Raw genomic sequence first — 19522 nt, forward strand, 5'->3', positions numbered from 1 at the left:
TTACAGGATTTCATATTTCTTTCCATTTATGATTTTTCATCTACTTCTAAACTGGATTGATAGCAGGGAACTCTTCAATGATACCCGTATCTCATCTGGAACAAGATGCATCAGGCCAAAGGTGCCAACCTGCCCATGTGTGATACCCTGTGCTAACCTGGGCACTGTACGTCCCACCCAGCCTGAGGGTGGCCACTACCGCAGAGATGAGGGGAGGACTTTGAAGCTACAGCAAAAGCAGGCCCAGGCCTTTGGCAGAGAGAGAGGTGACATCATCTGCCTCACTGGACAACTGCTGATACATTCACAAGCCCATCTCCAAAGCTGGGTCAATCTGTTGTGTTAAGAGCTACAAACTTTTCCAGATATTCTGCTGACATATGCTTTAGAGATAAGAATCTCTCAGGTCATTCAGAAGAGCTATTTGTGCAATCTGCCCTTTCTTTTCTCAGAGAGAAAACCTGCCAGACTTTGGGCGTCCATTCAGACTCCACCTCTGCTGAGAATGAGGGAGGTAAATTTACCTTAAATGTCACAGCTCGGTTATATTCAGTATGAAATGCACCATCCCTGTCAAATGAGGAGAAAAATGTGTTAACTTTAAGAATGGTTGTGAAGATACATACCTTTGGTTTCCTGCAGCATCTTAATAAGGTTCAGCTTTTGAATGCAGTTCAGGTTTTTATTTTTTTAAAGAAACAATTGTAAACACAGGAAGAAAACCATTCCAAAATAAAATTAATCTAACTAAAAATTGCTGTTCACTGAAAATACCAATGAAAACGTTTGGCACTTACTTGGAAATTGGAAATGCCCATGTGTACTTACTGGTAATGGAATAATTCGACCTTTTTGTCCTTCGGGCTCAGGTCAACTTTCATCTTCTTGCACAATTTCCTACTCTCTGCATCACTGAAAGACACAAATGTCGGGAACCATTTATCACCTGAAGTCCTCATAAAGGTGTTGACAGCAAAATCTGCTGGTGTCCTAAGAAATAAGCCAGGTAACTTGGAATTCCCAATAGCAGATGAGGGCCTTACTACAGATGGGCTGTGAGAACTGGAGGGAGGAGACTAACTAGGAGGCTAAGGGCTGATCAAGAAAGACAGAGGCGGGCTGCGGGGGCTCATGTCTATAATTCTAGCACTTTGTGAGGCTGAGGCAGGTGGATCACCTGAGGTCAGGAGTTCGAGACCAGACTGGCCAACATGGTGAAACCCTGTCTCTACTAAAAATACAAAAATTAGCCAGGCGTGGTGTTGCATGCCTGTAACCCCAGCTACTCAGAAGGCTGAGGCAGGAGAATCGCTTAAACCTGGGAGGTAGAGGTTGCAGTGAGCCAAGATCGTGCCACTGCACTCCAGCCTGGATGACAAAGAGAGACTCCATCTCAAAAAAAAAAAAAAAAAAAAAAAAAAAAAAAAAAAAAAAAAAAAGAAGAAGAAGAAAAGAAAAGAAAGAAAGAAAAGAAAAGAAAGAGACAAGCAGACAGGAGCAGGTGTGTCACGACTTGTGGGTGGCAACACAGACAGAGAGACAGAGGGAGAAGGACATTTAGTAGAGATCAGGTTTTGCTATGTTAGCTGGATTGGAATCCCTGCCCCCTTCCTCCCTCAGGCCCAGACAAAGACAGGTCCAGACAAAGGAGGTGCCTCAGCAGCTTAGGGTGTGGACAGCCCATGGTAACAAGAAAATAAACTCCAATCCTGGCCACTCTTTAGATTTACCAGGCAAGTTTTTAAAAAGATCGATGCCCTGGCCTTCCCCCGATTGTTAATTTGGAATCACTGTCAGGGGTGGGACAAGCAAGATTTTTGTTTTTAGAGCTCTGACATAGGCTACGTGCTATACACTATGTGACCAAGGGAAGAGGAAAACATGCGACCATGTTGAAGAAGTTATGAAATCTGGCCAGGTATTGACAAAAGACAAAAGGGGAAAGGACCAGGCTGTGGTTAAAGGAGCCCCTCCCTTGGCATCTGGGATATTACACTCTCTTCCAATAAGAAATGCCTGTCAGGTACCATTCCCCGTTTACAAAGCACTCGTGCACAACCTCATTTCATCTTAGTGCCCTGCCTGTTAGAACAATGGATTTCAATATGTGGTCCCTGAACCAGTAGCACCAGCATCATTCAGGAACCTATTAGAAATGCAAATTATCAGCCCCATCCCAGACCTACTAAATCAGAAACCCTGGGGATACCTGAGCAATTGCATTTGAACAACCTTCTAGGTGATTCTGATGTGTGCTCAAGTTTGGAAACCACTCATTGCATTAGACTAGCTCCTTCACTGGCTCATGTTCTTCTCCCCTACCTCCACGAGGTTTGGCTCCCCTGTGCCCTACACCAGCCCCTTAGAGACCTGACCTGCTCTCACAGCTTCCCCATCCTGCCTGCACTCAGCCAGTCAGAGAGCTCTGCTTGTTACTTGGAGGCCATCTCCCCAGCCCTGAAAGGACTCAGTGAGGGCATCTTGGCTACCCAATGCCCACTGGTCACCACTGACTACACAACTGGAGTCATCTTTTGGGGAATTTTGTTGGGACAGGTACAACAGCCACCTGAGGCAAGGCACTGTATCCCCCAGTTGCTTACATGCCTCACCTCCACCAACAGCCATCAGCTTCACACAGCTGTGCCCCAGCCCAGAACAGATGGACTAATTAAACCACTCAGCTCAATTCTAAAAGCAACACTCATCAGTGGACATGTGAAAAAACGCAGGACCTCATTTTAAGTGTAAAGATGCAATTTGCAACTCAAGAAGCATGTCTTACTGGAGAGGTGTGGGATGGTCAGAAAGGAGGAGTGTCTCCCTGCCCCCTTCCTCCCTCAGGCCCAGGGGTTTCCTCCCTACTAGTCCCAGCTGTCTAGCCATCACTGCAGCCACTGTAGCTTCCAGCCCTGGGCCTGGCAAACAGTGGGGACTCATGAAATGCATGAAGAATCCAGAGAGGAACTGCAATAGTTCCTCCCCCAAGGTGGCAAGGACATTTTAGGATAGAGTCCAGAGAGAAGGGGCAAGCTGGGAGTGGGCTCTCCAAATACAGAGGGCAGCCCAGGGCATCCGCTGAAAACTTTCTTATCCTAAAGCCCTCTGAGGTCCACATATGCCTCTTCTGACAACCGCTATTACAGTTCAGGTGTGCCCTGTCCCGCAGGGACTCTGTGGTGAACCTGCACTGAGGGGTGGTGGGTCTTTTTGAGAACAACTGCGAATGAGGTGCCCCTTCCCCGCTTGAGTTAATTTCCCGGGACAGAGGGCTCGACTCGGGATGTTTACCACCACTCACTTGGCACTTTCCTCGTTGGTCTTTGTTCTGCTGTGCTCCACTGTTTCTGTGACCACCTACAGTCCACCCAAATGCAACAACAAATAGCAGCTGGGGCAGGAGCCAAGGCTGGGATGGGATGTGCGCGGCCTCCCTCAGCCCCATCAGCCCCATCCCGGCACCCGCGGCATGCAAAGGGCCAGCTCATCGCCTCTCCGTTCACGCTGCAGTGCCTGCCTGGGCGGCTCAGACGCTGCAAGGCAGCAACTGGAGGGGAGAATCCCCACCCCATGTCCCTCTCTCTTCCATCAAGCCTGGCTGGCAGCCTCTGCCTGTGACTATCACAAAGCAGAGGGAGGAAACAGGGGCTTGGTTCATTCCCACGCCAATCCCGGTCCACTCTGTGGGAAACCCTTCCACGAAAAAGTCCCACGACGGCAGCCTTAGGTTCCCTGAGGGCCCAGGCAAGTCTTAGGACTAAGAATCCAAATCAACTAAGTTGGCTGGTAGAGCTGGAGCCACAGAGGCACCCCTGCTTGTTCTTCAGTTGGCCTCCAAGGTTCAGCCCAGTGCGCAGCCTCCTGCCCTCACTCCACCTAAGCAAGTACCCCACCAGCCCTCACTGCAGACTCTGTGCCACCTTCCTTGTTAGGTTTTGTAACACTCCTAAGGATTCTCTCCTCTCCCCATCCCCTGCATTCTTTCTCTCCCTGAGAGGTGAGTGGGGAGGAGGCTTCCTGTCCCCTCTGAGCACACTTCTGGCACAGACCTGAGGGCCACTGGATCCAGCACTCCCAATCTCCCCTCCCCTGTTGTCTTCCTCTCCACGGCGCTTATCAACATCTGACCAACTTGTCCACCGCCTGCCCCATCAGAAACATGTGCTCCGTGAAGCCAAGGGCTTGGTTTTGTGCACAGCTATCTCCCCAGTGGCACAACAGCAGCTGACACATAGTAGGCACTCTATAAATCACCTGACTGAATGGCTGAAATGAATGATATTATCTTACCGCTGCTGGGGTGAGGCTCTGCGTTTCTGGCTTTCTGGGATCTCTGGGCTCCGTCTATCGAGCTCCAGGAATCCTGCCAGATGACAATTCCTGACAATGTTCTCTCAGCACTGCTCCCTTCCTTCCCATAGTTCTGTCTCTCAGAGTGTATAAGTGTGAGTAGTGTGTGTGTGCGCAAGCATGTGCGCACACACTAATTGTGCAGTGCAGACAATAAATACCAGAAGAGTTCAAGTAGGGGAGAAAATTACCTAAGCTCAGAGACTTAAAAGGATCTGAGTTGAGAGATTAAGTACAATTAATTGATCTACTGCCTACCTCCCTCCCCCTGGCAGTGATTGAGGCTCTAGGGGAGAAAGGAGACAAAGCAGTGAGCAGGAAAACGAGACGCTTTGCTAGAATTGAGGGGATGGAGAACGCCACCATGGGTCATGGAAAAGGGGCTGGCAGTGCAAAGACCCTCACCCGCCACTCCCCTGGCCCCTGTCCTGCAAGAACCAGCCATCCCTCTGCCCATTTACTCACCACTGTTCCAAGGAATGAGGCACCAAGGCCACTGATCTGCTCCATCCTATCCTTCCCCACCTCACTTGGCTCTCTTCCACGGAGAATGTGGAAGGAAAGACTGCAGAGGCCTATATACACTTCCCTCCCCACCCCACACCCCCACACCCAGACAGACACATGGGCATGGGTGTTTCCATCTGCATCTGCCATGGGACAGCTGGCTGCTAGTCAGGAGTGGCTGCTGCAGGTACACAGACTGATTTTCCTGTGTAGTAATTACTATCCAAGAGACTGGAGACACACACTCCCGGGAGTCAGGCCCAGGGATCCAAGTGGGGGTGAGAGCAGGAAGAAAGAGAAAAAACAAGGTCTGGGAGACGGCGGAGTCAGGAGGTGGGGGTCTGAGGTCTTTCATGAGTCCAGCCTAAGTACCACAGCCCACTAGAATGACAGTTTCAACATCTGGCTCTGCCATTAGCGACCTCTGGCAGGACCCTTAGTTTCCTGAGCTGCAAAATGCCAGAGTTATCCACATAAACTGAATGGAGCTTGATTTCTCTACGGGGTCAAGTCAGACTAAATAAAGCATTGAGACAGGCTGCCTTATATCCTGACACATGAACCACGAGCCAGAACCTGGGGCAAAAAATGGAGACAAAACAACCTCTGAACCCCTGTCATCTCTCTCCTCGCCTCCCAACCGGATCCTCAGTCAGCCACAGTTGGGGTTCTCACGTCCACGGCAGACCATGTTCAGCCCCTCCTGGTGGGGTAGAAACAAGACCACACTGAAGACAAGAAGGAAGGCTTCTGCCTGTCTTAACATTAACTTTGTGCCCACAGCTACCCCAGCCTCTCTAGCTCCGTTTCCCCATCAAAGAAGGGATAACTCTCTTCCTCCCACTGGCCCCGGTCTAACATGGCAGGATTCTGGTCAGGTGGACCCGTGATCCCCTGGGGACAGGTAGGAGAAGAAAGGTAGAAAGTGTCCTCACTTCAAGGACATGAAGAAAAGGGGAGCGAGTGCTGAGCAAGAAATACTGAGTGACTGCCTGATGCCAAGTACCAAGGACGATGTGAAAGAATGTGGCTGGAGGATACAAGTCAGGAGGCAATGAGACAGAAGTCCTGGAAGAGCTGAACCTTGAACTTGGACAGGCCGTGGTGGTCACGTAGCACCCTCTGGAGGAAGGATTCCCTACAATAGGGCTCCTCCCCGAGTTGGCTGTTTCCCTCGGTACATGCCTCAGGAAGGTGCATCACAGGGTCTGGATTACAGAGTACAGTTAGTAAGAGTGGTGGGAAAAAGAGAGAGGAACATGGCTTTTCTGAAGACATATGTAAGGTGCCTCCCCTCTGCTGCCCTCCCAGCCCAGCAATTCTAAGGCTCTGCTCCTCAAGGGGATGTGTCACTCCAACAAGGGCATGGTGGTATGCTGGACGGTATCTGAAACCACAAGATAAACATGGCACTTCTTCTGGGAGTCTGTTTTACCCCCTGGTAAGTAATGTTGAACATGCTGAAGAGCAAATGCTAAATTCAAATAGTTTTTAGGAGAAAACATAAGTCTTTAAAATATGCTATGCCTGCTCTGGCAGGTCCCCAATCTTACATCTGGGAAGCTGTCACCGCTCCAGAGAAATCAAGCAGATGGGGAGGAGGGCAGGGAAGAAAGCAGATGTGGTTAAGCAATGACCTTAAGCCTTAAGGAAAAGAAAGTAGCAAGCACCTGATAGGACAGCCTTGCCCCCTGTGAGATGCAGCCTCAGGAATTAGCAAACCAGGCACAGCTCCATGCTGGCTCCAGCTCAACTTCACAGACAGCAGCACTCCACGCCAAGCCTGAGCCCCAGTGCCCAGCTGGCAGGGCACGAGGGGAATACCAACTCCCGCACACACAACCCGCTTAACAGCCGGACAACCACCACCAGCCAGACTGAGCGTGGCTGTCGAGGTCTGAGCCAGGAGTGGAGTGAGGGAGAAGGAAAGCTGACAAAACCCTGGACAGAAGTCAGATGCCCTACAGACACCCCAGAGCAACAAGTTACAGGACCTGGAGCAGGGAGAAAACCAGCAGAGAAGTGTTTGTGTGTTCCTGCAGGTGTGCATAGAGGAATAGGGAGGAAAGAGCCAGAAAAGCAAAAAAAAAAAAAAAAAAAAAAAAAAAAAAAAAAAAAAATTAAAAAAAGAAAAGGAAAAGAAATATCCATATAGAAAGGAGAGAGGAGAAAAGAGGCCAAAAGAAGGCCGGGCCAGGCACGGTGGCGCATGCCTGTAATCCCAGCACTTTGGGAGGCAGAGGCAGGTGAATTGCTTGAGCCTGGGAGTTCAAGACCAGCCTGGGCAACATGGCAAAACCTGGTCTCTACAAAAAAATAGAAAACTTAGCTGAGCATTGTGGTATGTGCCTACTGGGGAGGCTGAGTTGGGAGGAAGGCTTCAGCCTGGGAGGTCAAGTCTGCAATGTACTGAGATTGTGACACTGCACTGCAGCCTAGGCAACAGACACTGTCTCAAAAACAAAAAGGGCCGTGCAAGGTTGCGGGGAGTCCTGGACTCAGGATTGGGAAAAGAGAACAGAAACCTAATAAGGGGAGAGAAAAGAGGGAGACATGAGAGAACCTCAGAGAGAAGGATAGGCACCCTTCTAAAATGGGGAATGGGGAGGGAGGGGCACAAAGAGAAAAAGACCCCCCTCAAAGACTAGAAGGCACGCGCCCACCACCATGCTTATAACACACACACACCAAGCCTGGAAGCTTCCAGCATTTTCTGAACCAGGCTATTTAGGGATGAGAGCAACTTGGAAGACTCAACTCCACATTTCCCAGAAGATTCAACTGAAGCCCAGAGAGGGGCAGTGACTTACCAAAGGCCCCACAGCTATTTGATGTCAGAGCCTAGACTCAAAGCTGGGTCTTCTGACCTTTAGTCCTACAAATTCCACTGCACCCTGTACTTTTGTTTTTTTGAGACGGAGTTTTGCTCTTGTAGCCCAAGCTGGAGTGCAATGGCACGATCTCGGCTCACTGCAACCTCCACCTCCTGGGTTCAAGTGATTCTCCTGCCTCAGCCTCCCGAATAGCTGGGATTACAGGCATGCACCACCATGCCCAGTTAATTTTGTATTTTTAGTAGAGATGGGGTTTCTCCATGTTGGTCAGGCTGGTCTCAAACTCCCGACCTCAGGTGATCTACCTTCCTCGGCCTCCCAAAGTGCTGGAATTATAGGTGTGAGCCACTGTGCCCAGCCTGTACCCTATACTTCTTAAGGGTCAGAGCAAAACACCCATGGCCTGGGGCTCAATCCCATGCCCAAAACCTTCTTCAGGTTCATCTTTACAAGAACCAAGGGGTCCTCACCCAGTAAACAGTTGCTGAGTGAATAAGCATACCATTTCTCCCCCTCCAGCTTCCTCCTGAACAAACTTGTCTAGATGAAAAACAACACTAGGAGAATGGTGTCTCACATTTAAATTGTATTTCCTGTTTTAGAAAGAACTTTCATTTACCCGATCCTCATCACAGACCTGGAAAGAAGGCAGAACATGTATCGCTGTCCCATTTCACAGCTGAGGAAACAGACTCAGGGTGACCGACTTGCCTGGTGTCACAGGGCTAGTGAGCAGCGCAGCTAACTAACTAGTCAGCAGTCAGCCCGGGCCCCCTCCAAAGCCCAAGGCTTTCTCCCTTATTCCACACGCCTGCAAAGACACCTCAACCCTGGAGTAGCATCTTCTCTCACCCCAGACGCTCCCTGTTCCCCTCACCTGCGTTTTAAAGGGAAAAGCAGGGTGGCCTGTGTACTCCTGACCTTCCTGGTCACCCCAACCCCAAGCCCTGTCCCCATCCTAGCCACCAACCCTTCGTGGGCAGGGCAGGAAGTGGAGCTGGGAACGATGAGAGATGGGTGCCTCAGCAGGGCCCATTTGAGGGAGGTGAGCTCTGGCTGGCTACCTGCTATTTTACAGTGACAAGGATAAAGAAGGTAGCCTGGCCCTGTGCCACCTACTCGCTCCTCGGCAGACAGCACCAGAAAGCAAAGTTCCCAATGGCACTTCTGCCCATCCCTGGGTGTGTCTCATTCACAGACCCACAGACATGGACTGGACATACTTAGGACAACCGTGAGAGCTCTCATTGCAGGGCTCTGTGGAGCTAACACGGGGGCTCCCCATGTCCTGATGATTCCAGGCAAGTTTAGAAGTCTAGAAGCAGGAGTGAATGAGCTGGAGGGCAGCAGCTGAGTTCTTGGAGATCTCCTTTTCCAACAGTGGTTCGTGACAGCTGCCACCTAGGGTGGCCTACCTGGGCCACAGCCCAGAGTTCTGAACCTTGGGCTACTCAGGAAAGATTGCACCCTGCCTCTAATTTCAAACTCATACCCAGATATTCCTGAGTCCAACTTAATCCACTTTGGCTCCATAATTCACCTACTTATCCACACTATTTTAAAAGCTATCTAACATTTCAGTTTCTATGTCCTCTTACAGCAATAAATTCAACAGAGTGAGGTAACTACATGGAATAGTCCATCCTTCTGTCTTCGGGTTAACTCTTTCAAGCTCCAAGGTGCTTCCCTGCCCCAATTTTAATTTGAGCACGTGGAAATTCACAGGATGTTCTCATTGGCACTTTTAGTGACTCCAGACATCATGTTTCCAAACTTGAGTCCTGAAGTTGAATCTCCATAGTCTGTCTTCACCCACTACCCCGGACCCCATTTCACTCAGGCACCTTGCGCTGCATGTTTTCCAGGCCACTCAGGGACAGCAGCAGGCCTTTCACCTCCACAGGCAGTTCTGGGGGTCCACTCCATAGGTGGCCGCCTGCAGGGAAAGCCAGGGCACTGTGAGCACGTGGTATTGTGCTCTGAGGTCTTTGCACCAAATGTGAACACAACCTCCTCTGTGAAGCTTTTCTCAACCTTTCCAGGCAGAATGGAGGGGCTCTCCCTCTATACATATAGTCTGTGTTTGCAGCACTGTTCACCTGACATTGGAATCACTGGGCTAAGTGTCTGCCTTCTTCTCACATACTGAGCTCCTTGAGGATGCAGTTACCCATCTGTGTGTTCTCAAAGAACGTAGTAAATGCCCGGTAATGTCTGCCACATGGACCCAGGTGGAGATAGCAACTAAGTCAAAGCTCCTCTGCCCATTTCTGCCACCTACAAGCCTTGTAAGAACTCCCTACAATAAGCCTCCATCAGCTTGGCAGAACTGCTGTCATCTCCAGATATGGAAATTCCAAAGTGCCTTGTCTCCACCTAACAGGCTTTGTTACTCTGCCAGTCACACAGAGCATGGCTGGTCAAATATGGGAGACAGAGAGATGCCTGGAAGGCAAGCACTCTTTCGGATCAACTATGAACTAGAATTAACCAATGGCTAAGATCTCACCTACTGCCTGGTGAGCAGCCTTTTCTCTTCAGTTAGTATCTGAATGAATCTGGAAGTATGAGGCCACACACACACACGCACACCCTCTACAGCACACACCACTTGGCTAAGACTTATTATCCTAGTTTCACTCAGTGCTTTGTCAAAATATGAATCTCCTTCAATGCTCTCTAATCACAGGCAGAACAAACTTGAGGTTATCAACTTATAAATCAGTTGTGTCCCAAAAATTCACTTGAAAAGTAACCATTTAGAACTCAGACTGAAGAGGAAGAGGATTACACTGGGGTGGGTACCATAAATGTTCGCTTAACCTGCAGGGTAGTAACAGGGCGTATTACTCAGGCAATAGTAGCTATATTGCAGATTTAGAAGACCTTTACAGGCCTGGGCCCCCTCAGAAGCCAAGGCACAGGCAGCTCGACCCACTGATTCTACCTTTGCATGTTGGGCAGCAGAGGCATCTAGTGGTAATGTCCTGGGTTGGGGGTAAAGCTCATGGTTCTTGCTGCGGACCCATCACAGGCAAACCTGCTGGGTAATCCTGAAAATCACCTTGCCTCTCGGGGTATCAAGGCCACCCTCTGTAAGACAGGAAGGCCCCCTCTGCCACTCACCTCCCTCTGGGAAGACAGAAGAAAGCAACACACAGAAATAGAAGAAAGTGAAAGCTCTATGGAAAAAGGGAAGAAAGGGGGCTGGGCTGTGAAGAAAGGGGTGGAAAGCCAGACACCACTCTTCCAGTCCAGAGTGACCTTGAAGTATCACTAGAGGGAACCTTTCCATCGCATCCTCTCTCCCAGATTATTAATCGAGGGACAATTCCCGTCCCCACCCATCAAAGCCCCAAGTGCCCCTGCCCAGCAGCCACACGGCACAGGCCCCAGCACATACCCACAGTCCACCCAGCAGATGGTGCCTTGTCCTTTCACCGCCTGGGCCGCTGTGGACAGTAACCTGAGATGATTTTCAGCTGCCGCCTCTGTAAAAAACAGAAAATTAAACACCTCTGCCCAAAGGCACTGGGTCACCTCTGCCATCTTCCCTCAGGGGTGAGGAAGGATGGAGACCAATCCCAGAGTGGGTGGAAAAGTCCTGAGCACCAGGTAAAACACCCATCCCTGCACTCAACAGTGCCAGGGCCTGTGCTGCAAGAATAGTCCTGGCTCTTCTCAGAAACCCCTGATCCCACCATCCTCAGGGGCCTTCCTCTTGGACACAGAACCCCCAAGTCACCCTACCTTAAGCCACACCTCACACTTTACTCTTCCAAGAATCTCTCAGCCAGATCCTCAAGGCCAGTAAAGTCTCTGGCTCATGTCTTTCTGGGATACATTTTGAAAATTCCATAAACAACGACAATCCTATAACTAAAGTAGGGAATGATGTTGCTGACTCCAGGTTCAAATGTCCTGGCACCCCACCTAGGAGCTGACGAGAGCTGGGGTCAGATCCTTCCTTTACTCGTGGAGCACACACTTATCTAGGAGCTCAGTACAACCTGGTGGTAAAATGAGGTCTATATGTGACACTAGGCTCTGATGTGCCAATGCCAAAGACACCTAAGCCCCATTTAACAGCCCACTTCCCCAGAAGCCATGGGGCAAGAGCTGGTCCTGACAGCACCTCCAGGAGTCAGTTGCAGGAATGTGGACCACGCCTTAGGACAGGATGGAGTGATCGCAAGAAAGGAAGACTTTCTCATTGGTGCAGGTGTCAATCCTGATGGGTCAGGGCAAGGCACCCGCATACTACTGTGGGAGGGCAGGGTCTTAGGGACAGAGCCTCTGTGGCCAGGATTTCAGCACTGCCAGCCTGCAATGATCCACTGCAAAGTGGCTGTGGCCAGTGTTTGATTCCTATGGCCAGCAGGCTCCTGAGTTACATTCTCCTAGGTGACACCTGTGAGCTCACTTGAAAGTCCTGCCAGACAAAGACTGGTGGGGAGAGCAATCTGCCGCTTTCTCCCGCCAGAAACCGTGTGATACATCCCCACGCCAAGCAGAAATGATGTCTGAATCATGTGCCTTCACAGATCGCCTTTTCTAGTGTGGATAATGGTAGCTGTTTGTGAATACAGAGCATGCTGAGCCTTTCACAGAAGCAAACAAAAGTACCGCTCAAGAGACATGCACGGAGTCACTCGGAGGAGGCACTCCCAGGAAACCACGGCTGGGGGACAGGAGGAGGGCGAGCCACTGAAGTGGGGAAGCCATTGTTTCACTGCTCGGACTGGGTTCTGGGAAGCAGGGGAGGGGGAGAAATAAACTAGAGCAAGATAAAGTACCCCCTGCCCTAACCTGCATTTCAGCCATGGAAAAGGAGGCACTGCTTGGAAGGATGGGAGGGAGCAAAGAAAATCCAGTTTCTGCACTGCTCAAAACCCCACTGAAGGTCACATGTCTCTCGTGCAGCAGGCCTGGGCAAGGAGGCAGGAAGTTAAAATAATTGCCCAGGCCCCATCAGGCAATGAAAGCAGGAGGTAGGCTGACAAGTGGGAAGCACCGGGGGCTCTACTCGCAATGGCTCAAGACAGGTCGGGTGAGGGAAAGAGAACTTAGGCGCTACCTCCTGCCCTGCAAGCTCCTGACAACAGGCCCCACCTTTCCACTCTCTAACTTCCCTAATGATTTTCCAGCCTCTGCCCCATTCTGATCTCAAAGCCCTTCTCTCATTGCAGAATCAATACTCTCTTCCCATCCTCCATCAGAGAAAATAAGAGGCAGTGGGGCATAGGGGACCAGCTCCCACCTGCTGCTAGGAGATCTCAAATGAGTCTGCTACTCCCAGCTTCCATTTCCTCATTTGTATACTGGATGTCCTCTGACAACCCACACTGCCTCCCTCCTGGCAAAGGAGCAAATTAGACTGTATTATGATGAGCTAATATGATAGGATCTACCCTAGAGAACGAATGGAACGTGTCTATCACTGACAATCATCCTAGCTCCAACTCCAGGAGTATCCAAAGCAGCAAGCCACATGTTTTCAGGGCCCTATGCCCCAGGCCTCAAGAGTACACTGCTTCCCTTTCCCTTGCTGTCACCTCTATTCCTGAGAGGTGACAGCAGAGAAATGCTAGTCACATGCTGGGCTTCCAACAATGCACTCGGGGTACGTGCGTCAGACCCTCAGAAGGGGAAGCAGCAGCCGCAAGTGGCAGTGAAGACATCCCATGCGCCAGGGACGCCTGGAGAATGCAGGCACATCTGGAGCCTCTATCATCCCTCAGGTGCCAGTGAGGGTTGAGGCCGAGCTGCCGGGGAAACCTAGGCCCGGAACTGGCCCAGCCATTGGCTGCTGCTTCTCCAGGGCCACAGAAAACTTGGCATCCTTAGAAGCAGCAAAAAACACTTAACTCCGCTGGAACAACTTCAACGGAGTCAGCGTTCACCCTCCCCCAAAGTCACTGCCAAGAGCCAAGCAAACCTCTCTCCATCTGCTATGTCCTTGCCAGTCTCAAGGTCAGAAGAGAGGCAGGCTGCTGCTCCTGCCCCCAAGAAATGCTGTGTCCCAAGCTTAGAGCCCACTCCAAATTCAGTCTTGCATCTGATCCCAGAGCAGGACAGATGGGCTTGGCAGGGCCAGGGCTGCCAGCTGGGGTGAGTGCTCCCAAGCCTGGGGCCCATTCAGCTGGCAACAGGCCGGCCTGGCCAGTTAATCAACAGCTCTGGCAAAGCATGCCCTGGCAGGGATCGGCCCCATGCCTGTGCAGGAAGCCAGGACATCCATCCCCAGTGCCTGCCATTGTGATCCTCCATCCTACTTCACACATGCCCTCTCCCTCTTGAGGAGTGAGGGGCTCCAGAGGACTTTCCCAACAAACACTCATCAAAAGAAACGGAACCACCCCCTGGGATCAGAAAGTGGCAGAGCTAATGCTCCTGTATGCCTCTGCCTCTGTCTTCTGAGGAAAGCTGACAAACCCCATGTCCCTTGGACCCTCCCTGAGTGGTTTTCATCCTAAGGTCTCCTGCCTTCCATGTCCACCCCCTTCCTTCCCCTGAATCCCCTCCTACCCCAATGGTTGACCTCAAGGCTGGGAAGGGACACTCACCAGATTTGGAGTAAAGCACCAGTACATTATTCCGGGTTCTGAGCAGTTTTTTCAAGTCCTTGGGGTCAGAGATTCTCTCAATGAGTGAGGAGACCTTTGCAGAAGACAGCCACAATGGCAGGACCACCTGGGGATCAAGGAGCCAACGACCGTGAGTTCCAGCTTCTGGCTGGGCCCCAGAAGAATCAGTGCCCACAGATGTGCTGCCTAAAGCTGCTTTCCTTCCAGAGGATGAGGGCAAACCAACACATCTCATGCACCACACCTACTTCTTCACTTCTAGGGACACTCCGCAGCCCACTCCCAGTCTTCCTTCCCCATGCACTTTTATAAGGCTGTATGGACTACAGATATACATAGCCCTCTATCTCGCAGGTTCTGCATCCACAGATTTGACCAACCATGGATGGAAAATGTTTGAAAAACATAAAAAATAACAGGATAACAGTAAAATATAATACCAATAAAAATAATACAGTATAACAACTACTTACATAGCATTTATATTGTATTTGATATCATAAACAATCTAGAGATGATTTAAAGTATACAGGAAGCCATGCATAGGTTAGATGCAAATACCATGCTATTTTATATAAAGGACTTGCGCATCCATGGGCTTTGGTATCCTGTGGAGGCGGGATGCTGGAACCAATCCCTCAAGGATACCAAGGGAGGTTTTTATAAACATTCTGCATTGTTACACATCAGTCGAGAGCCCCCTGGGAGGTCAATGTCTGTCCATATTCCTCATGCTACCCCAATGTCATATTCTTGGGCAATGTAAAAACTCCATCCCATCTAGCAGCACCAAAGCATAAAATATACAGAGAAATAAGATCATCCCTTAATGCTTAGGATGGGAATGGATGGGTGAGAGACTTTTAGCTTTTCTTACTCAGGCAAGTGATCTCAGGAGGTTAGTCAACAAGAAATGAGCCAATTCTCCCCCAGAGAACCCTGGGAAACTCTGGGAACTGGAGGTGTCTGGCACCTCTGCAGGCACAATGGTGGGCTAAAAGCAGTGGGTGGGGGTTTATTAAAAGTGTGAATAAGGAGTAGACACAAAGCAGATCCCCTTGCCCAGACTGCACAGCTGGGCAACAGCCCCTTGCCCACCTGACAGAAAGCAAGAGGGTTACTATATGGAGAGATTGAGTAAGAAAAATTCCACTGGGAGATAACCCGGCAGAGGGTAGGAGGATGGCCGTCAGAAAAGACAAGGAGATTCAGAGAAAGTCTACAAACTGAATCGTGAGATCACTCATTCCTCCAAGCTCCCAGCCTCCAGCATCTCCCTTCCCTTCGCTGGAATGCCACCTGCCAGTCTTTTTCCCCAGGCAAGAGATTAGAGAATTTCCCTCTGGGGAAACTGAGAAGCATAAGAAAAACAACCTAAAGACAGTGATTTGGAGATCCTCAATCAGCTGAGTTCCTGCTCAAATCTCCACTGTGAGGCTCTCCCAGTAAACAAGCACTCTCCACTCCCTCCACACACTCACAGAGCTGCCAGTCCATGGGCTAGTACCTTGCTCTTCAAAACAGACAGATGATCAAGGTTCACCAGTTACAAAAGACAGAGACCAGAACAAACCAATGGAAAGATGAAATGTAGAAGAAAAAGAAAATTAAAAGCACAGAAGAAAACAAGAAGATTATTATTCTCAGAGAAATAAAATGGTGCATCCATAAAATAAGAATAGAATGATATGAAGAAAATAAATACTCAAAAGAATCATGAGAATCTCTTGGAAAGTAAAACTATCACAGAAATAATTAGGGTTGGAAGCAGAATTGAAAAAACAAAACAAAACAACTCCTAGAAAATACAACAAAAGATCAAGAAATAAAAAAGGACTTAAGAAAATAAGAGAACGGACCTATTAAGTGCAAGAGCCAAATTAAAGAGACTCAAGAAAAGAAAAGAGAGGAAAAAAAAGAAAAATCAATTATCAAAAAGTTAATTCGAGACCTGGCACAGTATCTCATGACTGCTGTTCCAACTACTCATGAGGCTGAGGCAGGAGAATCACTTGAGCCCAGGAGTTCATGGCCAGCCTGGGCAACAGTGAGACTCAATCTCTAAAAAAGCAAATAAATTAAAAATAATCATTCAAGAAAATGTTCCAAACCTGAAGGATATGAGTCTTCAGATGGCAGGGCCCAGCATCATGAATAAAAAGACTCTTACCAAAATACATCACTGAAAACTTTCAGAACACTGCTGACAAAGGGGAGATCCTAACCATTTCAAATTAAAAAAAAAATACAACATACAAAAGATCAGGAGTCAGAACTAGCATAAGACTGTTCATCAGCACACAAAAGACAACGTAACATTGGCTTCACAATTCTCAAGGAAAATGATTTCTAACTGGAATTCTGTAACCAGCTAAACTATCCATCAATCATGAAAATAAACTTACTTGAACAGATGAAAGATATCAGATGTATAAAATTTACCACCAGTGCACCCTTTCTCAGAAAGATACTGGGACCCATTTTCCACTAAAACAAAAAGTAAATGAAAAATTAGACATGGAAACAAAGAATTTAATGAAAGAGAGAGACAAAAGGATTACTGCATTGACGGTGAATAGAAATCCCAGGATGACAACTGTTCAACAGCCTGCAGAGCAACCAGACCAGAACACAGTAAGGACAGAGCTCATGGAGGAACACGGTCAATAAGAAGAGGCAACCATAGCTTATTTGATATGCTTGGTCATACTGAGAGGAGTTTTAATTTCTGCTACAAAAATTTTTTTAAAAAATAATATGACCAAAATTACACAGCTCGTCAGGTACAGCCAGGACCTGAATCCCAGTCTTTCTAATATGAGCTCACGCCTTCTCAGCCCCCTGCCTCTTTGCAGCCAGAAGCCTTGGATTGAGTCGGAGCCCTACCACTCAAGAGCTAAGATGCCTAGCCAATGTCACTCAACCTTTTAGAGGCTTAGTGACTCCCGTCTGACATAGAGATAATGATACTTCCTTCGTGGGATTGCTGTGAGGATGCAATGGGTAATTTATTGAACGTGTTTTATAAATCAGAAAGCACTCTGAGAGTATCAGTTACCATAATACGCAACACAAACTTCCATCTCAGCAGAGAAGAAGACTGAAACATGACCATATTCTAGTGTTTCTAAATATAATCTGCCATTGGAATTCAAAGTTTCCCTCTCCCCAGAGTAAAGCCATCCAAGAGGAAGCCAAGGAATGATTTCTCCCTCATCACACCCTGCAGAGCAGGGTAAAATGCCTGAGGACCCACTGCCCTTATGCAGGCCACCTTAAGAGCTCACCAAAAAGCTTGCTAAACTTTATTATTATTATATGTTATCCTACTGCTCCCAGGGAGCTAATGGACTTCAGACTGAAAACTCCACAGCTCAATGCACATGATTAAAGGGAAAAAAATAATCTGTTGGAAAAACACATTGCCTCACTGCTGTTTTTAATCCTCAGATAATCTGACCAGTGGAGAGCAACAACTGCTCTTGCCCAGGGCCTCAGGACTCTGACCTGTAGCCCAGCCTCTCCTGGGGCTGGTAGGCACCCACACTTCTGGAAGTGGGGAGAAGGAAAAGGGAAGGCAGGAGGGAGGGTGAGCCCAGAGCTCATCTGCCAGGCAGCGCTGTGTGCAGCTGAGTTGCAGCGACAACAAAGTGTGTACAAGAGAAACCACAAGAGGCTGAGGCTCACAGCACACCCTCAGCTTCCTTCCTATAAAACCCTGTCCATCCCGCAGGTCATCTAACCAAGGGCCACTGAGATTTAACAAACCACTTTCCAGCCAGCCAGCCAAGCCCCTCACCCAGCGTTTGGAGTCACGCAGTAGAGAAGTTAAGCCCAACCAGAAACGTGCTGAGCAAATTTACTTTGCTTGAAAACCATCACTGGACATGACGCTGGGGCTCAGACTGGGCATCATCCACAGCCAAGCCGGTTTGGAAGCCGTATGAAGGGTCCATCTCCCTACACTCACCCCCACCCCCAAGATTAAGAGCTCTCGAGGAGGGCAGGGCCCCGCACAGGGCCTGGTCCATTGAAAGCCCTCAGGAAATGTTTGCCCTGTATTATAAACATGACAAATTATACTGTTACCACACACCTGACCTTAGCAGAGGTCACCCACTATCAGCATGTGATGGCGTGAGTCCACAGCAGCCCTTGGGAGGCCCAAAGGGACTATGGAAACGAGACAGACCACAGCTCAGGGGGTATCTGGGCTGGAGCACGGCAGAAGTCAGCGGGGCAGGCTGGGCTCTACAAAGTCTGCCCAAGGGCCTGACCTGGTGCAAGAAGAGAGTGGGAAGCATCATTGCCCAGTTAGCAGGGGGGTGAAAGGATGAACATGGTATTGTAGAGACTCATCTGGCCGTGACCTCAGACTGGGCAGCAGCCAGGGAGGCCGGAAGTGGAGGGCCCTGCTGGGTGGCTGCGCGAGTGGAGAGACATGGATCAATGCAAAAGCCTCAGAGGGAAAAACAACAAAACCCAATGCCTATTCGTAGGTAAGTGAGGAAGAAAGAGAAAAAAAGTCTAAAATGACTCCCAGAATTCTGGGCTGGGAGGCAGGAACAACAGCCAAAGATGGAAGAACGGACAAGCAGCAGCGAAGGATGCTTTTCTCTCACATTAAGGAAGATGATAATAGGCTCAGGTTTTGGACAGGTAGACAGTGAGGCATCAAACACAGGCATCCTCCAGGTTGCAAGGTGAGCCACCAAGTAAATGAAGTCCCCATGGGCCAGGCTCAGAGGGAGGAGACAGGAAACACCCTCAGTGAGGGAGGAGGCAGGACCAAGAGGGAGGTGGGGAGGGCTGCATCCATAGAGACTAGGGAGGGGATGCTTTTAAAGAAAAGGGAGTGATCCACAGGCAGGCAGAGTGGGGAGGGGCTGGGACAGGGCCAAAGGCGGTGAAGTCCCTGGGAACACTGGTGAGAATGTCAGTGGCACACGTGGCGGGAGCTTGAAGCCAGGGTGCAGAGGAGAGAAAGTCTACCGAGCACAGGAGCTGGGGTGATAATGGGAAGGTGCAAGGAGGTTCCACAGGGTCAGAAGAAGGATAAGTTGTATCCCATGAAGATGGGGGCGTGCAGGCATTAGTGGGCACAGGCGAAACAGGATTTGCCCAGAGTGGCAGGATCTGAGAACAACAGAGGAAAAATCATCAGGATAGGCCGATCCAGGGAGAATCCAGAGACATGGGGTCCAAAGAGTTGAGACACTAACCGGGCTTTTGAGAAGGGGAAGA

General features: G+C 49.4%; 1 protein-coding gene across 1 annotated transcript in view; it reads right to left on the reverse strand.

Moving 5' to 3' along the window:
• The window catches only part of PDIA5 (protein disulfide isomerase family A member 5), a 93362-nt gene that overhangs the window by 56478 nt on the left and 17362 nt on the right, over positions 1–19522 (reverse strand). Inside the window, exons 2-5 of the mRNA XM_017855345.1 lie at positions 14258–14384; positions 11095–11182; positions 829–912; positions 525–570 (exon numbers count right to left, since the gene is read on the reverse strand). Of these exons, the coding sequence (XP_017710834.1) occupies positions 525–570; positions 829–912; positions 11095–11182; positions 14258–14384 (345 nt within the window). The remainder of the gene's footprint in view (positions 1–524; positions 571–828; positions 913–11094; positions 11183–14257; positions 14385–19522) is intronic.

Source organism: Rhinopithecus bieti, unplaced genomic scaffold (genome assembly GCF_001698545.2).
Source record: "Rhinopithecus bieti isolate Rb0 unplaced genomic scaffold, ASM169854v2 scaffold_39586, whole genome shotgun sequence".
NCBI lineage: Eukaryota > Metazoa > Chordata > Mammalia > Primates > Cercopithecidae > Rhinopithecus > Rhinopithecus bieti.